Source organism: Manduca sexta, chromosome 23, assembly GCF_014839805.1.
Source record: "Manduca sexta isolate Smith_Timp_Sample1 chromosome 23, JHU_Msex_v1.0, whole genome shotgun sequence".
Taxonomy (NCBI): Eukaryota; Metazoa; Arthropoda; class Insecta; order Lepidoptera; family Sphingidae; genus Manduca; species Manduca sexta.
This window is the reverse complement of record NC_051137.1, coordinates 1,070,607-1,089,769: the sequence shown is the minus strand read 5'-3', so window position 1 is coordinate 1,089,769 and position 19,163 is coordinate 1,070,607. Positions and strand designations below refer to the sequence as shown.

The following is a 19,163-nucleotide window of genomic DNA, read 5'->3' as shown; positions in this document are numbered from 1 at the left end:
AATAATGTGAGTTAACGGGCCCAGGTATTTAAAATCTTTCCTGGCATTTACCATCTAAGTTTCTAGTTGGTCTTAGTATTGTTTATATACAGACTTGCCAACATTAAACGATTTTCTTCACAATGAAATTATGTTTACCACCCAAGCAGCGGCCAATAAATGTTTTCCTTTTCTTCTTACTTTCTCTCAACTGTCTATTTCACTCCAGCTACTTGCCTCATTATAACTAAATTCTATAATTTAAGTATATACGCTGAAGCTCGTTCCAAGTCGTCGGGTGAACGACACAAGTCTATTTCGGATTCAGTAATTATATACGGCAAAAGGAAAGAGTCGCCTTGTCCGTCTGTCGCCCCGGTCTTGTTTAAGTATGGAAAATCGTTCATTCATTTTTCTTTCATATAATTAGATTCTTTTGGTATAGTTGTCTATATCGGGTGGTGTATCTTGGTATGTACGGGTTCGAAACCATTGTTGTAATTAGGCATTATCATATTTTAAACATAAGTCATAAAATTGACGATTCTGTAGGAAGAGACAAAACGACTGTGCGGTCATTAGTAGTCTCTTTTCTGTACCTACGTTTGATTTAAGTAAATTGCATGTAGAACTAATGTTTTGCTGGTTTTGCTATTATTTTCCTGGATATAGGCCGTTACCCACTCAGTAATAGAGACTCAATGCCCTAGAGCATTGTAGGTGCAAGCGAGCAACGCTAATTTCTAACCATCAGATAACAGCAGGATGTTGGACAGTAACAAAACGTGATTGCAAATCAATGTTACAGAAGATTTTACCACGGATTCGACACACAGTAGAAATTAAATTTCTTAAGAGAAACTTTATATAACACAAGATGCCAAAATTTACAATCGTTTTAGAAAATACATAAAAGGAAACATGTGAAATAAAGCACTTCTAAACCAATAAAAGCTAGCACGTTGCAAAATGAATACCATTTTAATGTTCCAAAGAACAAGTGCTTAATTAAGTACGAAAAACTGTTTACAACTATTGCGCGTCGTGGCGTGCCGCCAAAACTTGTGCCCATCGCCATTTTGTCCCAATAACGTGATTATTTAATTCCACACTTTGCTTACATAAATATCTTGAAACAATGTTTTGTGAGCACTCAATATACGTTGGCTGTCAGCCAAAAATATCGTAGAGCTGAAGTTAAGTGTTAGTTAGTTCATTGACGATCTGTCGACTGTTTATTGACGTGCTTAATCGATGTTTACGCGCGTAAACCCCGTTTTGTTTTATTGATACGTTATTATTTTAAAAATGATTGACGTGATTATTACCCCGCACCAGACGTGGGCTATAAAATGCGGTACGAAAAATTCAATGCGTAAAGTTTATGTTTCCGGCTGTTTAGAATTGTTATTTTATTATTGCCATAGATTTGCGTGTTGTAATTAAATGTTAAGTACTACATTAAGTTCGATACTGTAGCGCCACCTCTAACAATGTCTTTGAACCAGGCTGAATCTGACATCAGCGCCATCTATACACAACTTTGGGAAAAATGTAGTTAAGAACCGTGTTGACAGTGCGAGCGAAACGGGTAACAATGTGGTTCACCATAAAATACGCAGATGGCGCTAACGCTCGATAAATTGAAAGATTGCTAATATTTTATTTTACTTCTGAGATTTTACTGAAATATTTTTAAAAGACCTAGAGTAATGTCTAGATTAAGAATCACTTTGATTTTTATTTAATAAAATATTAATTTGAGTAGTTTTATCACTCAAGGTATGAACCTATGTTGTAACGTTTTCTCAAATTAATTTGGCCATTTAATTTTATATTTATAATTTCGTGAAAGATTTCACGAAATTCCTCCTACTTATTAAAGGAACACAAAATCCACAGCTAACCAAAAAAAAAATACAAAAAATATTTCTTCGCCTACCCTAACAACAAATTATCGATATTCACCACAATTTTAATTCAATCATAAAGCATTGACTCTCATTGCCAACCCGCACTTGACACCTCAATGTCGGAGGAGGCGGAACCGCTGGCGACACTCGCGCCTTACCCCAAACAACCGCATTTGGCAATCAATTTAGCAAATTTCAGCCTAATTATTAAGATAACAAGACCTATAAGACTGCACGAGTAATGTGTCCGAAGGGTGTTCACGCAACGGGAATGTGTTTCCGGATTAAGTGTTTATCGATATGTTTGATGTACATTGAGAAGTGTGTTAGCCCAAAAATGGAGATATGGTTTGTTAAATTAGAATTCGTAAAAAATTCTTAAATAGCAGAATTATTATTTGGAGTAATTAAGTTATGAATATTCTAAATCACTTACATTATTATTGCCGAAAATTATTAATAATTTCGTGTTCACTAGATGGCGCGCAATATAAAAACTCACGAAATAGTCATTCGGTCGCAACCATTGTGATAAAAATAACAACATTTTATCAACATTAATTACTAGTGAATATTTATAACTTTATATCTTTTAGTATTTCTACTTTATACCTAATAGTATATACCTCAATCTCGCCTGAAGAATACGCAAACCCGTATTTTATATTACTTAATTTCAAAAATTTTAGGGATCGTATTTATTATAGTTTGGATGCGTTACATTTTGGAACAAAGGCATTGATTCAGAATAATATTTCTACACGAAGGTAGATTATCCCTGAGTATTACAAGCCACCCTTTATACCGGGAACGGATTTACGCAAACAGACCCGCGAGCAGAAAATAGTGTCATCATACAAAAATCATCCCACCGCTCAATGGACTCGAAACATCCACACACCGCCACCGATCTCACAATACACGTGAATATTTTTAGACAGAGCAAAAGCGCGTTCGGCCGCGCCGCCCGCCGCGTCCAAACACCATGCCACAATAATACAATAGTGAAATAAGTGATAGTGAAATGTGTAGGTTATGACAAAAGGATGGATCACTTCAGGCGGCCGCGGTTCAAGCGGACCAACAGGCGGGTACGGTATTATTTGTGTTTTAAACAGTAGCAAGTTGTGTGCGCATACCTAACATTGGATTGTTAGATTGGCCCGATGCTAGGTAGTTGATAATCGTTTATAAGGTCCATTAATTAACGAGGTTATGTTGCCTACGTTATAGGCAGTAATAATAAGTAATATAACCAAAAACTGTACGCGATCGTTCATTGCACTGCGCTCGTCACGCTCAGCTGTAACATCTCAACGCCTTACACTGTATTTCTGTGTGAGTAATACGTGTTTAATCGTAATGGTTTTTCAGTGTTGATTTTACATTGGTTAATGATACTAGTTAGGTATTTTATACTAAGCAAGGATCTTCTCTACTACTAAAAGGGTTAAGGCGTTAGTCCACCACTCTAGGTTTGTGCAGCTGGGCGGTTTAGCGTGCGTTTTATTGAACATTTTTGATATATTCAGAGCGTCATACAAAGTAGTTAGGTACATTGTAATCAGTATTATATTCTTTATTCCAATGAATGGCTTGAAGCGTAGCGCTCGCCTTATGTAGAGACAACTACAGAAACAATAACACTACATAGACTTGAATTTTATTGATACTTCAAGCGATACCCTAGTTGGGAGTAGAACTTACTACCGAGACGAATGTCTGAAGGTTCAAAACCCTCTGACTTTCCTAAAAAGTTATGTTTGTATTCTTTGTGAATTATCGCTTGCTTTAACGGTGAAGGAAAACATTGTGAGAAAACCTACATACCTGAGAAGTTCTCTATAGGAATTTTCGAGGGTGTGTGAAGTCTCCCAATCCGCACTAGACCAGCGTAGTGAACAATTATTTTTTATACAGAACGGCAAAGTGAACCTATCGCTGATGTAAGCGGAGTGGGGTCAAATTGAATGTCGACTGATGATAGATGATTACCCCGCGGCAGCCAAGACAAGAAGAATTATGCCGGAAAACTTCAAAGCCTTTCTACATATTGACTTCAAACGAAATATAATAAAATAATATCAGCCCTGTATTATAATATACTTGCCCACTGCTGAGCACGGGCCTCCTCTACTACTGAGAGGGATTAGGCTTTAGTCCCCCACGATGGCCTAGTGCGGATTGGTAGACTTCACACACCTTCGAAATTCCTATAGAGAACTTCTCAGATGTGCAGGTTTCCTTACGATGTTTTCCTTCACCGTTACAGCGAACGATAAATTCATAAAGAATACACACATGATTTTTTAGAAAAGTCAGAGATGTCTGCCCTTGGGATTTGAACCTGCGGACATTCGTCTCGGCAGTCCGTTCCACACCCAACTAGGCTATCGCCGCTTTTGAAAACGAAATATGATTGTTTCTTTATCTAAATAAAGTGAACCATTTGTTATTTTATTGAATAAATAACGATTGTTGATACGTACAATTTTAAACACGATTTAAAATTTTGAATTTGTTCTGCCACTTTTGTGACTGACTGTACCTACATTGTACGACTAAGGATAGGTACAAACTTTAAAAGCGATTTGATATTTAGAACTTGTGTCGCTGCTTTTTTGGCTGTACATCGTATAATGATAAAATCAAACCTTGCATTCCTCTGACCGTATCTGATTGAATGATGACACATATTTGCAGCTTTGTGTGTCAGACTATAGAGGACAAGGTCCCACTAAAAGTACAGCAGGGCCTTCTGTTATCTATATTAAACTAATTTTTGTCCCGATGTTTTGGGTTACTAGGGCAATTTTCCTCCAAAATTCGTTCGATGATAAACCCAAACTTAGTAGATCAGGAAACAAGCTACAGCTGTTTCTCGCAAAACCGAACGTAAACCACGATTTTTTTACTTAGTAAGTAAAATTTTCTCATAAATTCATTTGATGATAAACCCAAACTTAGTACCTAGATCAGGAAACAAGCTACAGCTGTTTCTCGCAAAACCGAAATTAAACCACGTTTTTTTTACTTTGTACCTAAGTGAAATTTTCTCAAGAGTTCATTCGATGATAAAACCAAGTTTGGCAAATTAGGAAACCACTGTTGCTTCTTCCTCTCGCAAAACCATATGTAAACCAAAATACCTTCTTTGGCTAAGTAAAGGTTGAAGTTATTAAAAAAAAAATCCTGCACCTAAAATTTCCCACTTATATCTCCATACCAGCGCATTTGATCAAGACCTTGCACTCTTCCTGCTCACTGGGACGTACTGCGGGACAATAAACGAGCTTTATTGTCGATCTGGCGCATGCGTAAATATGCGATGACTCAACGCCCATTCATGCCGCGTGGAACATGCGAGGAATTTTTATACAATTAACGGGATTTTTTTTATTGCTTTTGTTAATGCCTGGCTTAAGACAGGAGCACCCTGGGTTAACATACTGCGTGGTACTGGATTGCGCTCTATAAATATTTTGCGTTATCTTTGCTGGTTTAACATATATTTTATATCCGCCTGGATAGCACACCGTACACAAGGTGTTAAAAGCCGCCATAGTGGCACATTTAAGTGTATCGCGTTAAGTTAGAAAAAATATATATGTTTCTCATATCAGTTATTAATTGCACTGGATTATTTATTACGTTATACCACTCCTCTGACCAAAACCTAGACCTCTAAACAAATTTGAATAGACCTATCGTTTAATAACATATTAAATTAAATTTACTAAGTCATTACAAATTATCTTTGAAAATTAATTGATAAAATAATACAAAAAAATATTCCACTCTGATTCAGTAGTCTGAAATAAGTGCAGCGTAATTCAGAATTATATTTCTCGTCCAAGATGGCAATAATCGCTATCTCATAAGGCGATAGGGAAGCTTGGATATGCTTCTGTAATCCCCGAGAGAATAAAGACGGGAGCTTACTTCACTACATTGTATTAACGATCAATAGTTTCTGTTTGAGAGATATGCACTAAACTGTCTTTGTTGCATAATTGTGTAGAGTGCGCGATAAGACCACTGCTCTGAGGTCCCAGGTTCGAATTCCAGGTCGGACATAGTAATATTTGAGACTTTGTAGTCACTATCAGACCTCTGAAATTTTTGCCCAATATGACAATTGGCTCACCTCCTATCACATCATGGGGCGGAACATACTTGGCGAAAAGTGCACTTCTGCCCACTCCTTCGAGGATAAAGGCGTGATGTTGTTTTATATAAATAAATAAATTGGCCAAGAGAGATCGTCACAGAACGTGCTGAATCACATTTAATTCGAGATAACGTATTGAATTAACGCGTAGACTCATCCCAACATTGAGTCCTGTGCTTTTTCTGGAACGTTTGTCATGTTTAAGGATTTTTTCTGGAAATGGGGAAACACTTACACATAATAGCAATGCGCCATATTAATACAAAAATACCGAGTAATTAATATATAATTCTTTTTCTTTATAATGTAGTGAATTGAATTATATTTTACATGGAATAATATTTGCGTGTTTTTACTAAAGACATATGTGTAAAACACACGTTAATACCACCGAAAATAACTTGTTTAACTCCTATTAGCTAAGGGTTTTTTTATATAGATCACAAGGATTGTAATCTTACTTTACTATTATGATTATCCTATCTCAAGTATTTTAAAAATGTTTAAACTTTTATTAATTTAATAAGAAGTATAGACCAAGAGAACACGAATTATAACCGTTTCAAATTTAATGTCGAACTCAAAGTATATTAGTTTTAGGTTCTTTAAATAGCTGACATTGGCTCATTATTTTAAATTCGGCAGCTGTTCAAACTGTGACATTATAATTGTCAAACGATAACAATATTTAACGGCTAGATAATAAATACGTACATTAACAGTCTTACTTTTAAAAAATTCGCAAAACTATGCTAAGTCAAAACCCGCCATCTTGCCTCTTAATAAGGTTTAAACTGGTGATGTTTTTGACGGCTATTTAAGCAATTCTTAACCACCTCTTAAAGCTAAAACTAGTTTATAAGTAAGTCTGTAAATGCTCAATTGTTTAAACGAAATCGATTGTTTTTACATCTATATCTATACTTCTATACTATTATATAAAGCTGAAGAGTTTGTTTGTTTGTTTGTTTGTTTGTTTGAACGCGCTAATCTCAGGAACTACCGGTTCAAACTGAAAAATTCTGTTTGTGCTGGATAGCCCTTTGTTCGTGGAGTGCTATAGGCTATATATCATCACGCTATGACCAATAGGAGCGAAGCAGAAATGGCTAATATCAAGAACTATCGGTTTGAACTGAAAACATCTTTTTGTGTTGGATAGCCCTTTGTTCGTGGAGTGCTATGGGTTATATATCATCGCGCTATGACGAATAGGAGCGGAGCAGTAATGAAACATGTTGCAAAAACGGGGAAAATTTATTAGTTTTGTGAGCTTCCGTTGCGTGCGCTGCGTAAACGGTTAAAGTTATGCAACAATGATGTATGATGGGATTGTTCCTCTTAAAAAGTTCTACAAAAATATATTATAAAACAAAGTCCCCCACTGCATCTGTCTGCCTGAACGTGTTAAACTCAAAAACTACTTCAACGTATTAAGATGAAATTTGGTATGGAGATAGTTTGAGGCCAATATATAGCGAATATATATAGCGTGACTTTTATAACGGAAAACTTTAGCCCGAAAAATAACGCGGGTGGAGCCGCGGGCAAAAGCTAGTAATATAATATAATACTCTGCAGTGACGAAAGGTCCATATAACCCTATTCCTTCCCTTTATTTAGAATTATTACTTCACAAGTGGCGATAGCCTAGTTGGTTTTGGAACGGACTGCCGAGACGAATGTCCGCAGGTTCAAATCCCAAGAGCACACACCTCTAACTGTTCTAAAAAAAATATGTGTGTATTCTATGTGAATTATCGCTTGCTATAACCGTGAAGGAAAACATCGTGAGGAAACCTAGACATCTGAGAAGTTCTCTATAGGAATTTTCGAGGGTGTGTGAAGTGTACCAATCCGCACTAGGCCAGCGTGGTGGACAAAGGCCTAATCACTCTCAGTAGTAGAGGAGGGCCGTGCCCAACTGTGGGACAGTATATAATTCAGGGCTGATATTATTATATGACTTCACTTTCTTCTATCACCCTATTTCACTATAATTACTTATTAAATAAATCTTTTCTCGTTGACTTAAAGCTCTCATCTCTCGTCCCATCGCCAAGTATTTCAAGGTCGACATATTTCTAAAGACCCGTGGTCAGACCTCAATCAATATTAAGTGCACTCAGCTTTGGCGCCTGAGTCGTGGGTCCAAGTGTTGGCCCAAGAGCGGCTTGGAAAAACCTTGCGAGTCAGTGATTTTTGAGGTGGGGTGTTAGTTACAGCGGGTGTTGAATTGTAATATTATGAAGTTTGTTAATTTTTTTCACGTGACATTCCTGAACACTGATTTACATTATGAATTTTGTTTAATTTTTCACTACTGGACACTGATTTATACTAAAAGGAAGACAGTAAACATGAGATAATTATTGTAGGACTTTTTTGACAATATGATAACGTATAATGTGAACGTAGATTAAATTAGAAACATAATATATTATGTTTCTTATAGTATATTCTTATAGTATGTTTCTTATAGATCAAAAAGTTTCTTAAGCTTAAAACGCCTGACGAATGTAAATCGTTCCGCTCATATAGCCGCCCTCACACACACCACACATTCAAATCGTCTCGAGTGCAGCGTTTCTACGAAGTTGCAGGTCGCGTGACGTCACGTTATGATGACGTGTCGCATTGACCTCGTGCCTTTTACTCAAATATGCGTTAAACAGCCTACTTTGGAATGTAAGCCTGAAGGCGCCTGAAGTTTCCGGCTTTGAGGAAATATATGGTCAGTTATGTAAAATGTTCTTTTTTTTAAATGGGAAGAGATGTAACTAAAATTCTACGCTTAGCTTGCTTTTAGAGACAGGAAGGAAATGTGCTCGAATATCTAGATTTATCGCTGTATCCGGAACAAATTCCAAATGTATTCAAATGGAATATTTCCAAAAATATTGATTGCTCGATCTCAGAGTTGTACCCGTAGTTGCACTGGCATAAGACCAATGAGCCAAAACAATTACTCTTTATGGCTACGCTTTGCTATGTCGCTGTTGACTATATATAATTGTTTTTATTAAGCACGTTTAAATAAAATAATATATTATGAATTCTTTTGGATGCTATGTCGCTATTCACCATAATTGTTTTTATTAAGCACGTCCAAATAAAACAATATATAACGAATACATATTAGAATGATTATATTACTAAGAGACAGGGAATTGGCATTTTAGTCTCACTGTGCCATTTCCCGGGACAAATATAGCCTATTAACTTGTGCTCGGGGCTTCGCCCGCGTTAAGGAGTTTTTCCAGTATAAAAGCCCCGCCGTATCCAGTATAACGTCGGGAGAAAACTTAAATAATTAAAACTGCGATAAAATCCGAAAAATAGTTTAATTTCAATGTCTAAAATTCCCGTAAACATTAGTAATCATTACAAGAGCCCCACATTATTTTTCCGGAATAAAAAATAACCCATTTCCTTTCCGAAGCCTCAGACGATATTCGTTGTAAATACTCATTGAAATCAGTTTAGTGATGCAATGCAAACATAACAGAGTAGAGATAGAGTTACTTTCGCATTCATAATATAAATATGGATAATATGTTGTTGTCAATTATCGTACGCTTTAACGGCCAAGGAAACATTGCAACGAAGCCTACATACCTAATATTATTGCATAAAACTTTCGAATGTATGTGAAGTCTGCCAACCTGCATTAGGACGACGTACTGTACTAAGGCCTAAATTCTCACAGTAGCAGAGGAGGGCTGTGTCCAATAGTGGGATAGTATACAGAACTGAAATTCGTGCCAAGACTTGGTCTATCCGACTAGTTTTTACGTTTACTTCCAAACTCTAGCAAGCGTATTGCCATATATCTAACGGGTTTGCCATTTTACATAGGAATACAAGTTTCCTAAATTTACTTCTCCAAGGGTAATTTTTGAATAGCAAGATAAAAATATTAGTATCATGATACGTTCTACGCCAGCCCAAAAATAACAGCCAGAATTTCGAATTAAAAGATTTCACGGGACAATGAACTATGCTTGTTATTCCAAGGCATTATATGCCTCATCACATCTGGCTACATTCAGTATTCAATAAACTTGTAGACAACAATGCTTGCTTGGTGACATACATAAGCAGTAGTGGAGAAATGTGAAATTTTTCAAAAAGTAGACCGAGGCAATAAAATAATTGACTTAGTATATCGCGGCTAATTTAACAGAAAAAAAGAAGACAAACGTAAATAAACCTAAAATGGAAGCCGGTAGGAATCAAGTTATATGTATTGCCACTCGTTGTATGATAGGCTGTGGTTCTAATAGCTATCTTAACGGACTCTACGAGAGACCACCTAGTGATGTAAATGATGACATAAGTACTAATATCACGCGTTTAATGAGTTTTGCATTACACCATCAGACCACCATGGGAGTACATCGGCCGTCTGACTCGCATGTAGGTCACCGACGTCGACGTCGCGGCGCCAGCCATCGATCGGCGGTCGCGCCTGCGCGGACAACACACACACAAAAACTAACTCTATCACTTCACACATAGAGTCAAAAGTATCTCAAACAAAAACCAAACGAATATTTCATTACATGCTTTTCGGGTTCGAGTTTTTATATTGCACCTTCTGATTTGTGCATTAGGGTCGTAAGTTGTGTGATGGGACGACGGTCTGCGCACTGCGGTTGGTTGCAAAGTTTTAATTGCATTGAAAGTGTGCGGGCTTTTTAAATGGAATTTTGGGGTTTAACTTTCCTTTAGTTACGCTATTAAAGGCAAGTGTTTTGGTAGAAACATATTTCAGGTTCTATTTATAGACAGAGGAGCTCGACAGACAATTTACAACTCTCTTATATATAAAACTTTTTAGGAAATAATAAACCGATTACAAAAACTAATACAAACCAAAAAGCAATTATCTTTATATTTAATATCATTTATTTGTTTTATTTAGCTTAACGGGCAATTTAAATTGACACCCACTTCAAATATAAACTTAATATTGATAATTATATATACAGATATTTTTTATAGTTTGTACAGCTTTTGAAGTGGGTTTTTGCTTTTTAATTTGTTAATAATACATAGATATTCGATCCCAGCACTCGTGGATTATTTGGTGTTACTTATTGAAAAGTTTCATTCTCTGTCTCAAAAGATGTTCATCAGATCTTTATATACTATATACAAAAAGCTACTCTGAGAAATATACATTTAAATAACATTAACTTCATTCAAATCATATCAGTAGCTTTTGACAAAATCGCACACATACAAAAACCTATATACACAGATGGATCTAATACTAAACCTTTTTTAAACTCGGTGAAAAACCAACATGAACTGGCATCTTTGTATTGTTTTTGTTATAGTATGTACCTAAGTTTATAATCAAAGCTCCAAAAAATACTAAGAGTTTCTGGATAATTTGGTAGAGCCTCTAATTCCTTTAGCATAGAGAATGCTCAATAATGACGTATTCTCACCAGATGACCCACTAACATGTTTAGTGGTCTTTTACTAAAAAAAAATGCTAATTTCGAGCTATAATGAGGTCGCATTAAAAATGACTCCTCTAATTGACCCATCTCATTAGTCAAGGGGAAAACTCAAAGCCTTAACTCATTTTTCCAACGCGACGAATGGAAATTGCAAAGCGAGCTTTTTATAGTGGCATCATGTTTATGATAGTTGATTTTTTTTTATATATTTTTATGATTATCATATGACATTTTGTTTTATTAAAGTCCTTTCCTGTCTTTCAAGATTATGGTTTTTAAAGCTCAGTTTATATCAAATATTTTTTACGAACTACAAATTAACTTTTTTTGTTAATTTTCCATAAGTTACAATACCTAGACATCTTGAATGATAAAGTTTCTTAACCTTTGAATTACGTGAAAAATAATAAAGGGAATAATGAAAAAGATATCGAAAAAGCAAAGGTCGGAAATGTAATCTATGAATGTACTTAGAACATCCACCAATTGCTTGCAAAATATAAATGTCTGGGGAATATATGTTATATTCAGTATTATATTAAATAATTACGTCATTAACACATAAAAATCATATCATTTTGTCTACTAATCTTTGAAGATACCCTTGTAGTTATTTCGTATTCGATCCAATACTCATTTTAGTATATTTTTAATTACAATAAAAAAGTCTTAATACATAAAAAATTTACTGATTTGTATAACTATGTGAATTATTAATAGGTACTCATCTAATAAAACCTTAAAACAGTAATTTATTGTTGAAACCAGTATTTGGAGAATAAATGAATAAAACCGTGGGCGGATGTAAACTTATTGCCTTCCTACGTACTGCCTACGAGACTACGCTCGTAGCGCTATCGTAGTGCCCGTAGCGGCGCCGCAATGCCGTAGACCCCGCGACGTAGCACGTAGGCGGATGGCCTACTAATATTAAGGATATTGATATAACCTTTAGTATAGTCAATATATCATGACTCCAAAACTTGGGGGTGGACAGGGAAATTAGACACTTACTTTCTGACAAGACTAGAGCTAAAGTTACTTCTAATGTTGGTTATCGATTTGAATAACTTTTTATTTAATACCAACAAAATAATTTACTGAATGCTCTTTCTTAAGCTCATAGTTCAAAAGGATTTGAACACTAATTGATGTGGAAAGTAATTTTCTTGTGTAGTCAGTGTGGTGCTGTTAAGTACTGCTGCTAGGTCTCTTGTATAAATATGAATGTATAGGTTCCAGTGGCTATGCGTCTATATAATCCAATGCAACAATGTTGTTGCAACTACATAAATAAATAAATTCCTGCTACCCTTTCGTATCTTGCGTAAAATCAAATTATCATTAGACCGATTTGCACACCGTATTTGTGCATATTAAGTACCTATATGTTGTGTCGGGTACCTTTTCAGAAAATGTCACCTTTCGCTATCGGTAGGTACCATCGCAATGTTTATTTCTACCGCTAAGCATTAGTGTGCATACACTTGTCTTTTGGTATGAAGGATAATGTAACCAGTTTAATGACTGGCCAGTCCTAGAAGGGCAATCGCAGTGAAATGCCATGCACTACTTTGTAATTCAAAGTTGTAGATGGTGATGCTGCTGTTTATGGGCGGTCGTATTGCTTACCAACAAGCCACCGCCATTCTCCTTTCGCCATTGTATTGCAATCTATACATATTGTAAAACAAAGTCCCCTTTTCTTTGTCTGTATGTTATCGATTTTCTCAAAATCTACTGGACCGATTTTTTAAAATTTGCTACGTAGATAGTTTAAGATCCTGAGAAGGTTTTAAGGTACTTTAAATCCCGGAAAACTATATAGCGGGATTTTTATCCCGGAAAACTCTTTCACGCTATCTCTTTCTATCTAAATCCGCGAGCAAAAACTATAAAAAAATAAAAAGTCGATCTCCTGAGCCAGGGTACAACACCCTGAATTATTAAAAGTTAAAGATTCATACTATATCCAAAAGTTATACTTCATAACACTTGCCTTTCCAGTTAAGCCTTCAATTTGACACCGTTAAATAGGTGCTAACGAGCGCTGCGTATTTATTGCCTCTCCCACTCTCATCCATTTGATCCCCGCTGGGCCCCGGTTATGTGGCTCTTTATTTATCTTATTATTGATGACCTCGAAGCCTCAATAAGTTTGAATCCAGAAGAGGGTTTTAGATGACTTATGACGTGTTGGTTCAATGGTAGCCAAGGTTATCGTTACTTTGCTTCATGACGTTTATATACTGAGCCCTTAAAGCATCCCAATGCTTGCCGGCAAACATGACAGCTACCATGACATTACGGTGTGTCACGGGAATATAACCTTATATACCACATAATAAGGTTATTTTCCGTGACACGCGTAATGTCATGTAGCTGGCATGTTTGCCGGCAAACATTGGGATGCTTTAAGGGCTCAGTATCAGTTCGAAGTCAGAAATTTGTGCTCGATATAGCGATAGGTTCGCCACTTATCACATCATAGGATGGAACACATAATTGCGCCTCTGTCTACCACTTCAGGTATAAAGGCATGGTGTGTGTTTTTTTATATTTTGGCAACTCTTATGGCTTTTACTTTGTTAACTTAGGACATACATGTTACATATTATATAATATACAAAAGGTCTCATGGATATTTCCGTTAAAACAGGTAAAAATTGTCCTTTTTATGATAACCAAAGTTACTTCTTTTGCGTTGTTGCACATATGTATGTCTTGCGGCGGGTGCATTACTCGGTGGTCAAATTATTGTGCCGTTCGTTATTTTATAATATATTCTATATTTTATAATTAATATCAAGCCGGACTAAGGTGTGTTTTTCGAATCTTACATCAGACGATTTACTCTCTGCGGATGAATTTTAGTTATTTTTAAACTTTTGGCCCACATTAGTTGTCTTAGAATATTAGGCAAGCGATGGAAGGGCAACAATTTCATTATATGTATAAAAATTACTTACCAAAAATATAGGCAAAGTTGTTAAACAATATTCTTATACGCAACAAATCTCTTATATAATAACAGCATGATAAAGAGTAGGTAAGGAGGGACGTGGTCTTTCATATTCCAACCTCCAAGCGACAAGCAACATACAATAACAATAAATTTAGATTTGAAGGAGATTTTATCCAGTGTAATAATATGCATTATAAGACTTCTAATGTCAAAATATAGAACGCAGTTCAATGCCACGTAGAGTAATTCAAAATTCTGGCTACTGATGCCACTGTTTATAATCTAGCACATACCAATACAAAAGAATTACCCTCGTCATTCGATCTAAAATAAATTTAAGTTCTAAGAATTATACCGTAACTTACATATTTCTCTTCAATACAACATAGACTGGCAACCCACATTCCAATTTCAAAAAGAAATTCCGACCTCCAAGCCAACCGTCAAAAGGCCGTCGACCCCGCTCCTTGTCCATTGTTTCAAAGCCGATGGAAACCAGCGGTCACAGCACAGCATACCAACGCTGACCCACTTGTCCTAATCGCTAATCTTGTATACCCAACCGCGTAGATTTGTACCCTAATGCGTTCTGATAAGGTGAACGGAATGTATAAACAAAAGTGGTCGGGTGTACAATTTGTGCGCGCGCACTCATTCATTGGACGTGGGGCGTGGATGGTGTTGCCGGGTTGTGAGGTTTCCCGATTTTGTGGTTTTGAGTTCATTGGACTTCGTGATACTGTTGATTTTGTCATTCATGTAATTTTTGGTACTCGTTTATCACCTTTTGATAAATTTATTCATAAACGTTGGTGTAATCCTTATACGAGTTGAATAAGGTTCATTTAGTGCAACAAATCTAAATGAAGACTCATAGTAAACAGATAAACTGAGGAAAACGTATAACTATAAAATTATACTGTTGATATAAAAATCTATTAAAATATTTTTGAAATATTGCTAGTACATACAAACGTCAGCCTTTATACGAGATAAATAATGGTCTTTAGGAAAAAGTAATGGAAACACATTACATAGTACAAAAACAAACAAACGGCAGTGTATTACTGAGTATAAAAAATATTTATATTGCTATAAGAAATCCATTGACATCTATTCTATAAACATTATTTTTAACAAACTCTATAACGGTTTACAAAAAAGCAAATTCAAAGTCTGTCCCAAAATACCGCACTCAAAACTTTAATTCCAATAAATCACTGAACCCAAAACTAAAACTTCCAAGTTCCAAGTGCATCAATTGCACTTTTCCGGCTCACCGCTGGCAACCCGCAAGGAGAACGATCGCCACTCGCGTCCCCGTCAATTCGTGAGCGGTCGCGCGGGACGGCGCTCGTCCATGCGTAAACCACGGCGGCGCAGGACGCGATCCCCCTGGTGGAGCGCCACCACCCCCCACCATGTGGTAACATGATGGGGTACAACAACCAAGGGCACGGATACAACAAGTTGTTTACGCAGGTGCGGCATTTTATTGTCATAGTGTTTGATAGTGTTGAAACCGTGCTGTGAATAAGTGAGTGATAATCTACGTATAAAACGTCTATAATATTAGTTTTACTAAATAATTATAATAATATTTAATGATTTCTTTTGTTTAAAAAACTGCAGTTGTTATAGTCGCGGAACAGATCATAGAAGCTGCAAAGTTTTCGAAACGTCGGGATAGAATTAAAAAACTAAAAACTTTGATAAAAATGTAAAAACTAATTAAATTCGATGTAATAATATTAGTGTGTTTGCAAGTAAGTTTTTTATGCATTTATATTTAGTTTAAAATCTGCTATAGTTTTTATCGTTATCTTTTCGAAATGAACCCTCAGCAGTCAGCAGCTATGCGCAGTGTTTACCTACCTAAGAAATAAGAGGCTATGTGTTTGATTCCCGCACGAAGGAATAATATTTTTATTTAACTTTTTTTGAAGATTAGATGGTATACCTAGTGAATGATCTCGTAATTTCCAACCACAACACGAAACTTGTATAAAGTAAGAGATACGTGAAATTTCTCGGTATGTTCTATATGTAGCCGCATGCGGAAGTTTTTTAGTTTTCATAAAATTTATTAATTAGTGGCTAGACATTAAACAGTATAATTAAGACCAGACAGCGGGACCATATTTGGACTGCAAAAGTTATTTGAATTCATAATCCAATCCAATCCAATTTATTTTATTTGACTGTATCGTTTATACGACAATTCTGCCAATTTCAAGTTTGAAAAGCAGAAGCAAAGAATTCATAATAAATTGTTGTCTTTTCTAAATGTCTGTATGACAATATGTCACAGCGTCCTTAGAAATCAATATAAAAATGAAATGTTTATATAAAATATGTTAATATGCGCATTAAAAACATGATATGGTAAAAATATGGACTATTTTACATGGGTGTTTTGGTATTTCACAGTAGATTGAGTAACCGTCACATAAGTACAAAATTCTTATATGACAATCTTCCCAATGGCCTCTCTATAAAATCTTATAACTATTAGATTTGTGATATAAAAATTTAACAATATTTTATCGCGGTAAAACGTTCAATGATATTTTTCTGAAGAAGCCTCTAAAGCTTGCGGAAGAACGATAAAAACTATAATATTTAAGTAACATTGCTGTTTTGTAGTTCTTGGATTGCTTATAAAAAGCCTGAGTTAGAAAAAATATCAATCAGTTGTGAATCTACTAGTATTTTTATAACGCATTCTAAACAGATTCCAAAAGTTCTTTCAATAATTTATAGCATCATACCCTGAGCAACAGTCTTCATTTTAATTACGTTTATTCCACACAGACGGAGCAACGATCAAAGCTAGTATAGATAAGCAAACACTAGTTTTATGGCGGTCACTAATGACCGTGTGTTTGTGCTTACATTAGTGATGACGTCATCGCGTCCGTACGTCATCGGTATTATAGTAAACATACGGAAACATCGCCTCTGATGTTAGCTTTAATGTAACACTGTATTCGGAATGCAAGTATTGAACGTCCACCTGCAAGATGGACAGACCTTTATAAAGGTCGCAGGAACACGTTGGATGCAGGCTGATTTTGACAGGTCCGTCTGGAAATCTTTGGGGGAGGTCTATGTTCAGCAGTGGACTTCATGCGTTCGACAGTGGTGGAACGTCCAAATAACCCGATTCCTCCCTTTTGTATCTTATGTAAAATCTAATTATTACGGGAACAATTTGCTAAACGCATTTATGCATATTATTAGTAACCTATATGTTGTGTCGACTTCCCGAAAATGTCATCCTTACCCACCGGTATCTGTGATATTTTTGGAAAGAGTATATATATAATACTTTTTCGAGTCTTATAGACAATGTCGGTATAATTTATACATTTGATTTTATTTTATAATAGGTTTTGCGGCTAAACCCGTCTGAAAGTCCTTCACATGACTCGACATATCTGTATATCTTTACTTCAACTCCACTGCTGTTGAGCTATAACTTTTGTCGGGACATCGATTCTCCCCCACTGGTCTATCGCTCATTTTTACTACAGATAAATAAAACGTCATGTATTTTATCATAATCGTTTTTAAAGCACGCAACAGTAGCATCATTAGAGCATCATTAAATAGTCGTTAAGCAAATAATAACGTACTTAGGACTTACTGATAACTTATGTACCGCAGTAGACGATGATGTATAACTTAAAGGATGCGGGTTCGTTTACTTTTGAACGTATTTAGAGACCATTTTAAGTATTTTTTTATAAACAAAGGCAGCGATTACATTATAATTGGGTGCTTCTAAATGAAATAATATGAAAAGACATAGCCATGTACCGCTGACCTGTAAGGCAGAAATCAGACTTAAATCCATGAAGGTCAGCTCGAAAATTAATTAACTAACTCCAAATAAACGGTGTTTTAATGCCCAGGAAATAGGAACTTTAAAAAAATATTATTCTCAGTCATACACTCCTGGCGGAGTCGTCGTGGTTATGGATCTTCTGAAAAATTGGTAAAAGTAAAAAAGTTAGAAAAGTAAAAACCAACCTTAAATACAAAATACTTAAAACTTTACTGGTCCAAAAATATTTTCATCTTTTCTAAAAGTTTCTAATGATGACGTGAGATTGAAACGAAACGCGTATAAAAATGTTTAGTTTACACTGAACAGTATTAATTGCTAAACTCAAGCAGACGGCTGCAATGGATACTAAACAGTGCGTGGGAGGTGATGATTTCAAGGAATTGAATTTTTGAAAGGAAAAATTATTAATTTTAAACTGTATAATATAATACTGCAAGATGTCTTTCGTATGCATATTATTGGTAGACCGTCTATTACTTCCAAATAGCAGTTTAGAAACGCTTTTTTTAAAGAAAAATAAAGTATGGTGTTATTTTCCGGTATAAAGATATTAGAACTAGTGCGAACAAAAGCTCGTAATTAAATTATTTCGGTAATGTTGCTTATGATAGGCAGGCGGGGGCTTACTTTAGCGACCTACTATCTCATTGATGTTTAGTTTCCCTTATTGTGACCACGAAACGTCAAAATCGATTCAGCCGTTCTACGTCATACACATATTATCTGAATATCTTACATATATATTTTTAGCAAGCGATAATTTAAAGAATACACACATTATTTTTCTTTTGAAAAGTCAGAGGTTTGT

At 35.6% G+C, this 19,163-nt stretch overlaps 1 protein-coding gene across 9 annotated transcripts in view; it reads left to right on the top strand.

Annotated features, from left to right (window-relative positions):
* The window catches only part of LOC115443413 (voltage-dependent L-type calcium channel subunit beta-2), a 186,368-nt gene that overhangs the window by 148,599 nt on the left and 18,606 nt on the right, over nucleotides 1-19,163 (top strand). For 2 of the 9 annotated variants that reach the window (XM_037441692.1, XM_037441690.1), the window contains exon 1: nucleotides 15,743-15,984. The exons of 6 other annotated variants lie outside the window; for them this stretch is intronic. In XM_037441692.1, the coding sequence (XP_037297589.1) occupies nucleotides 15,934-15,984 (51 nt within the window). In that variant the 5' untranslated portion in view covers nucleotides 15,743-15,933. Of the gene's footprint in view, nucleotides 1-2,742; nucleotides 2,984-15,742; nucleotides 15,985-19,163 lie in introns of those variants that run through there. One more of the 9 variants, XM_037441691.1, reaches the window with a different exon arrangement.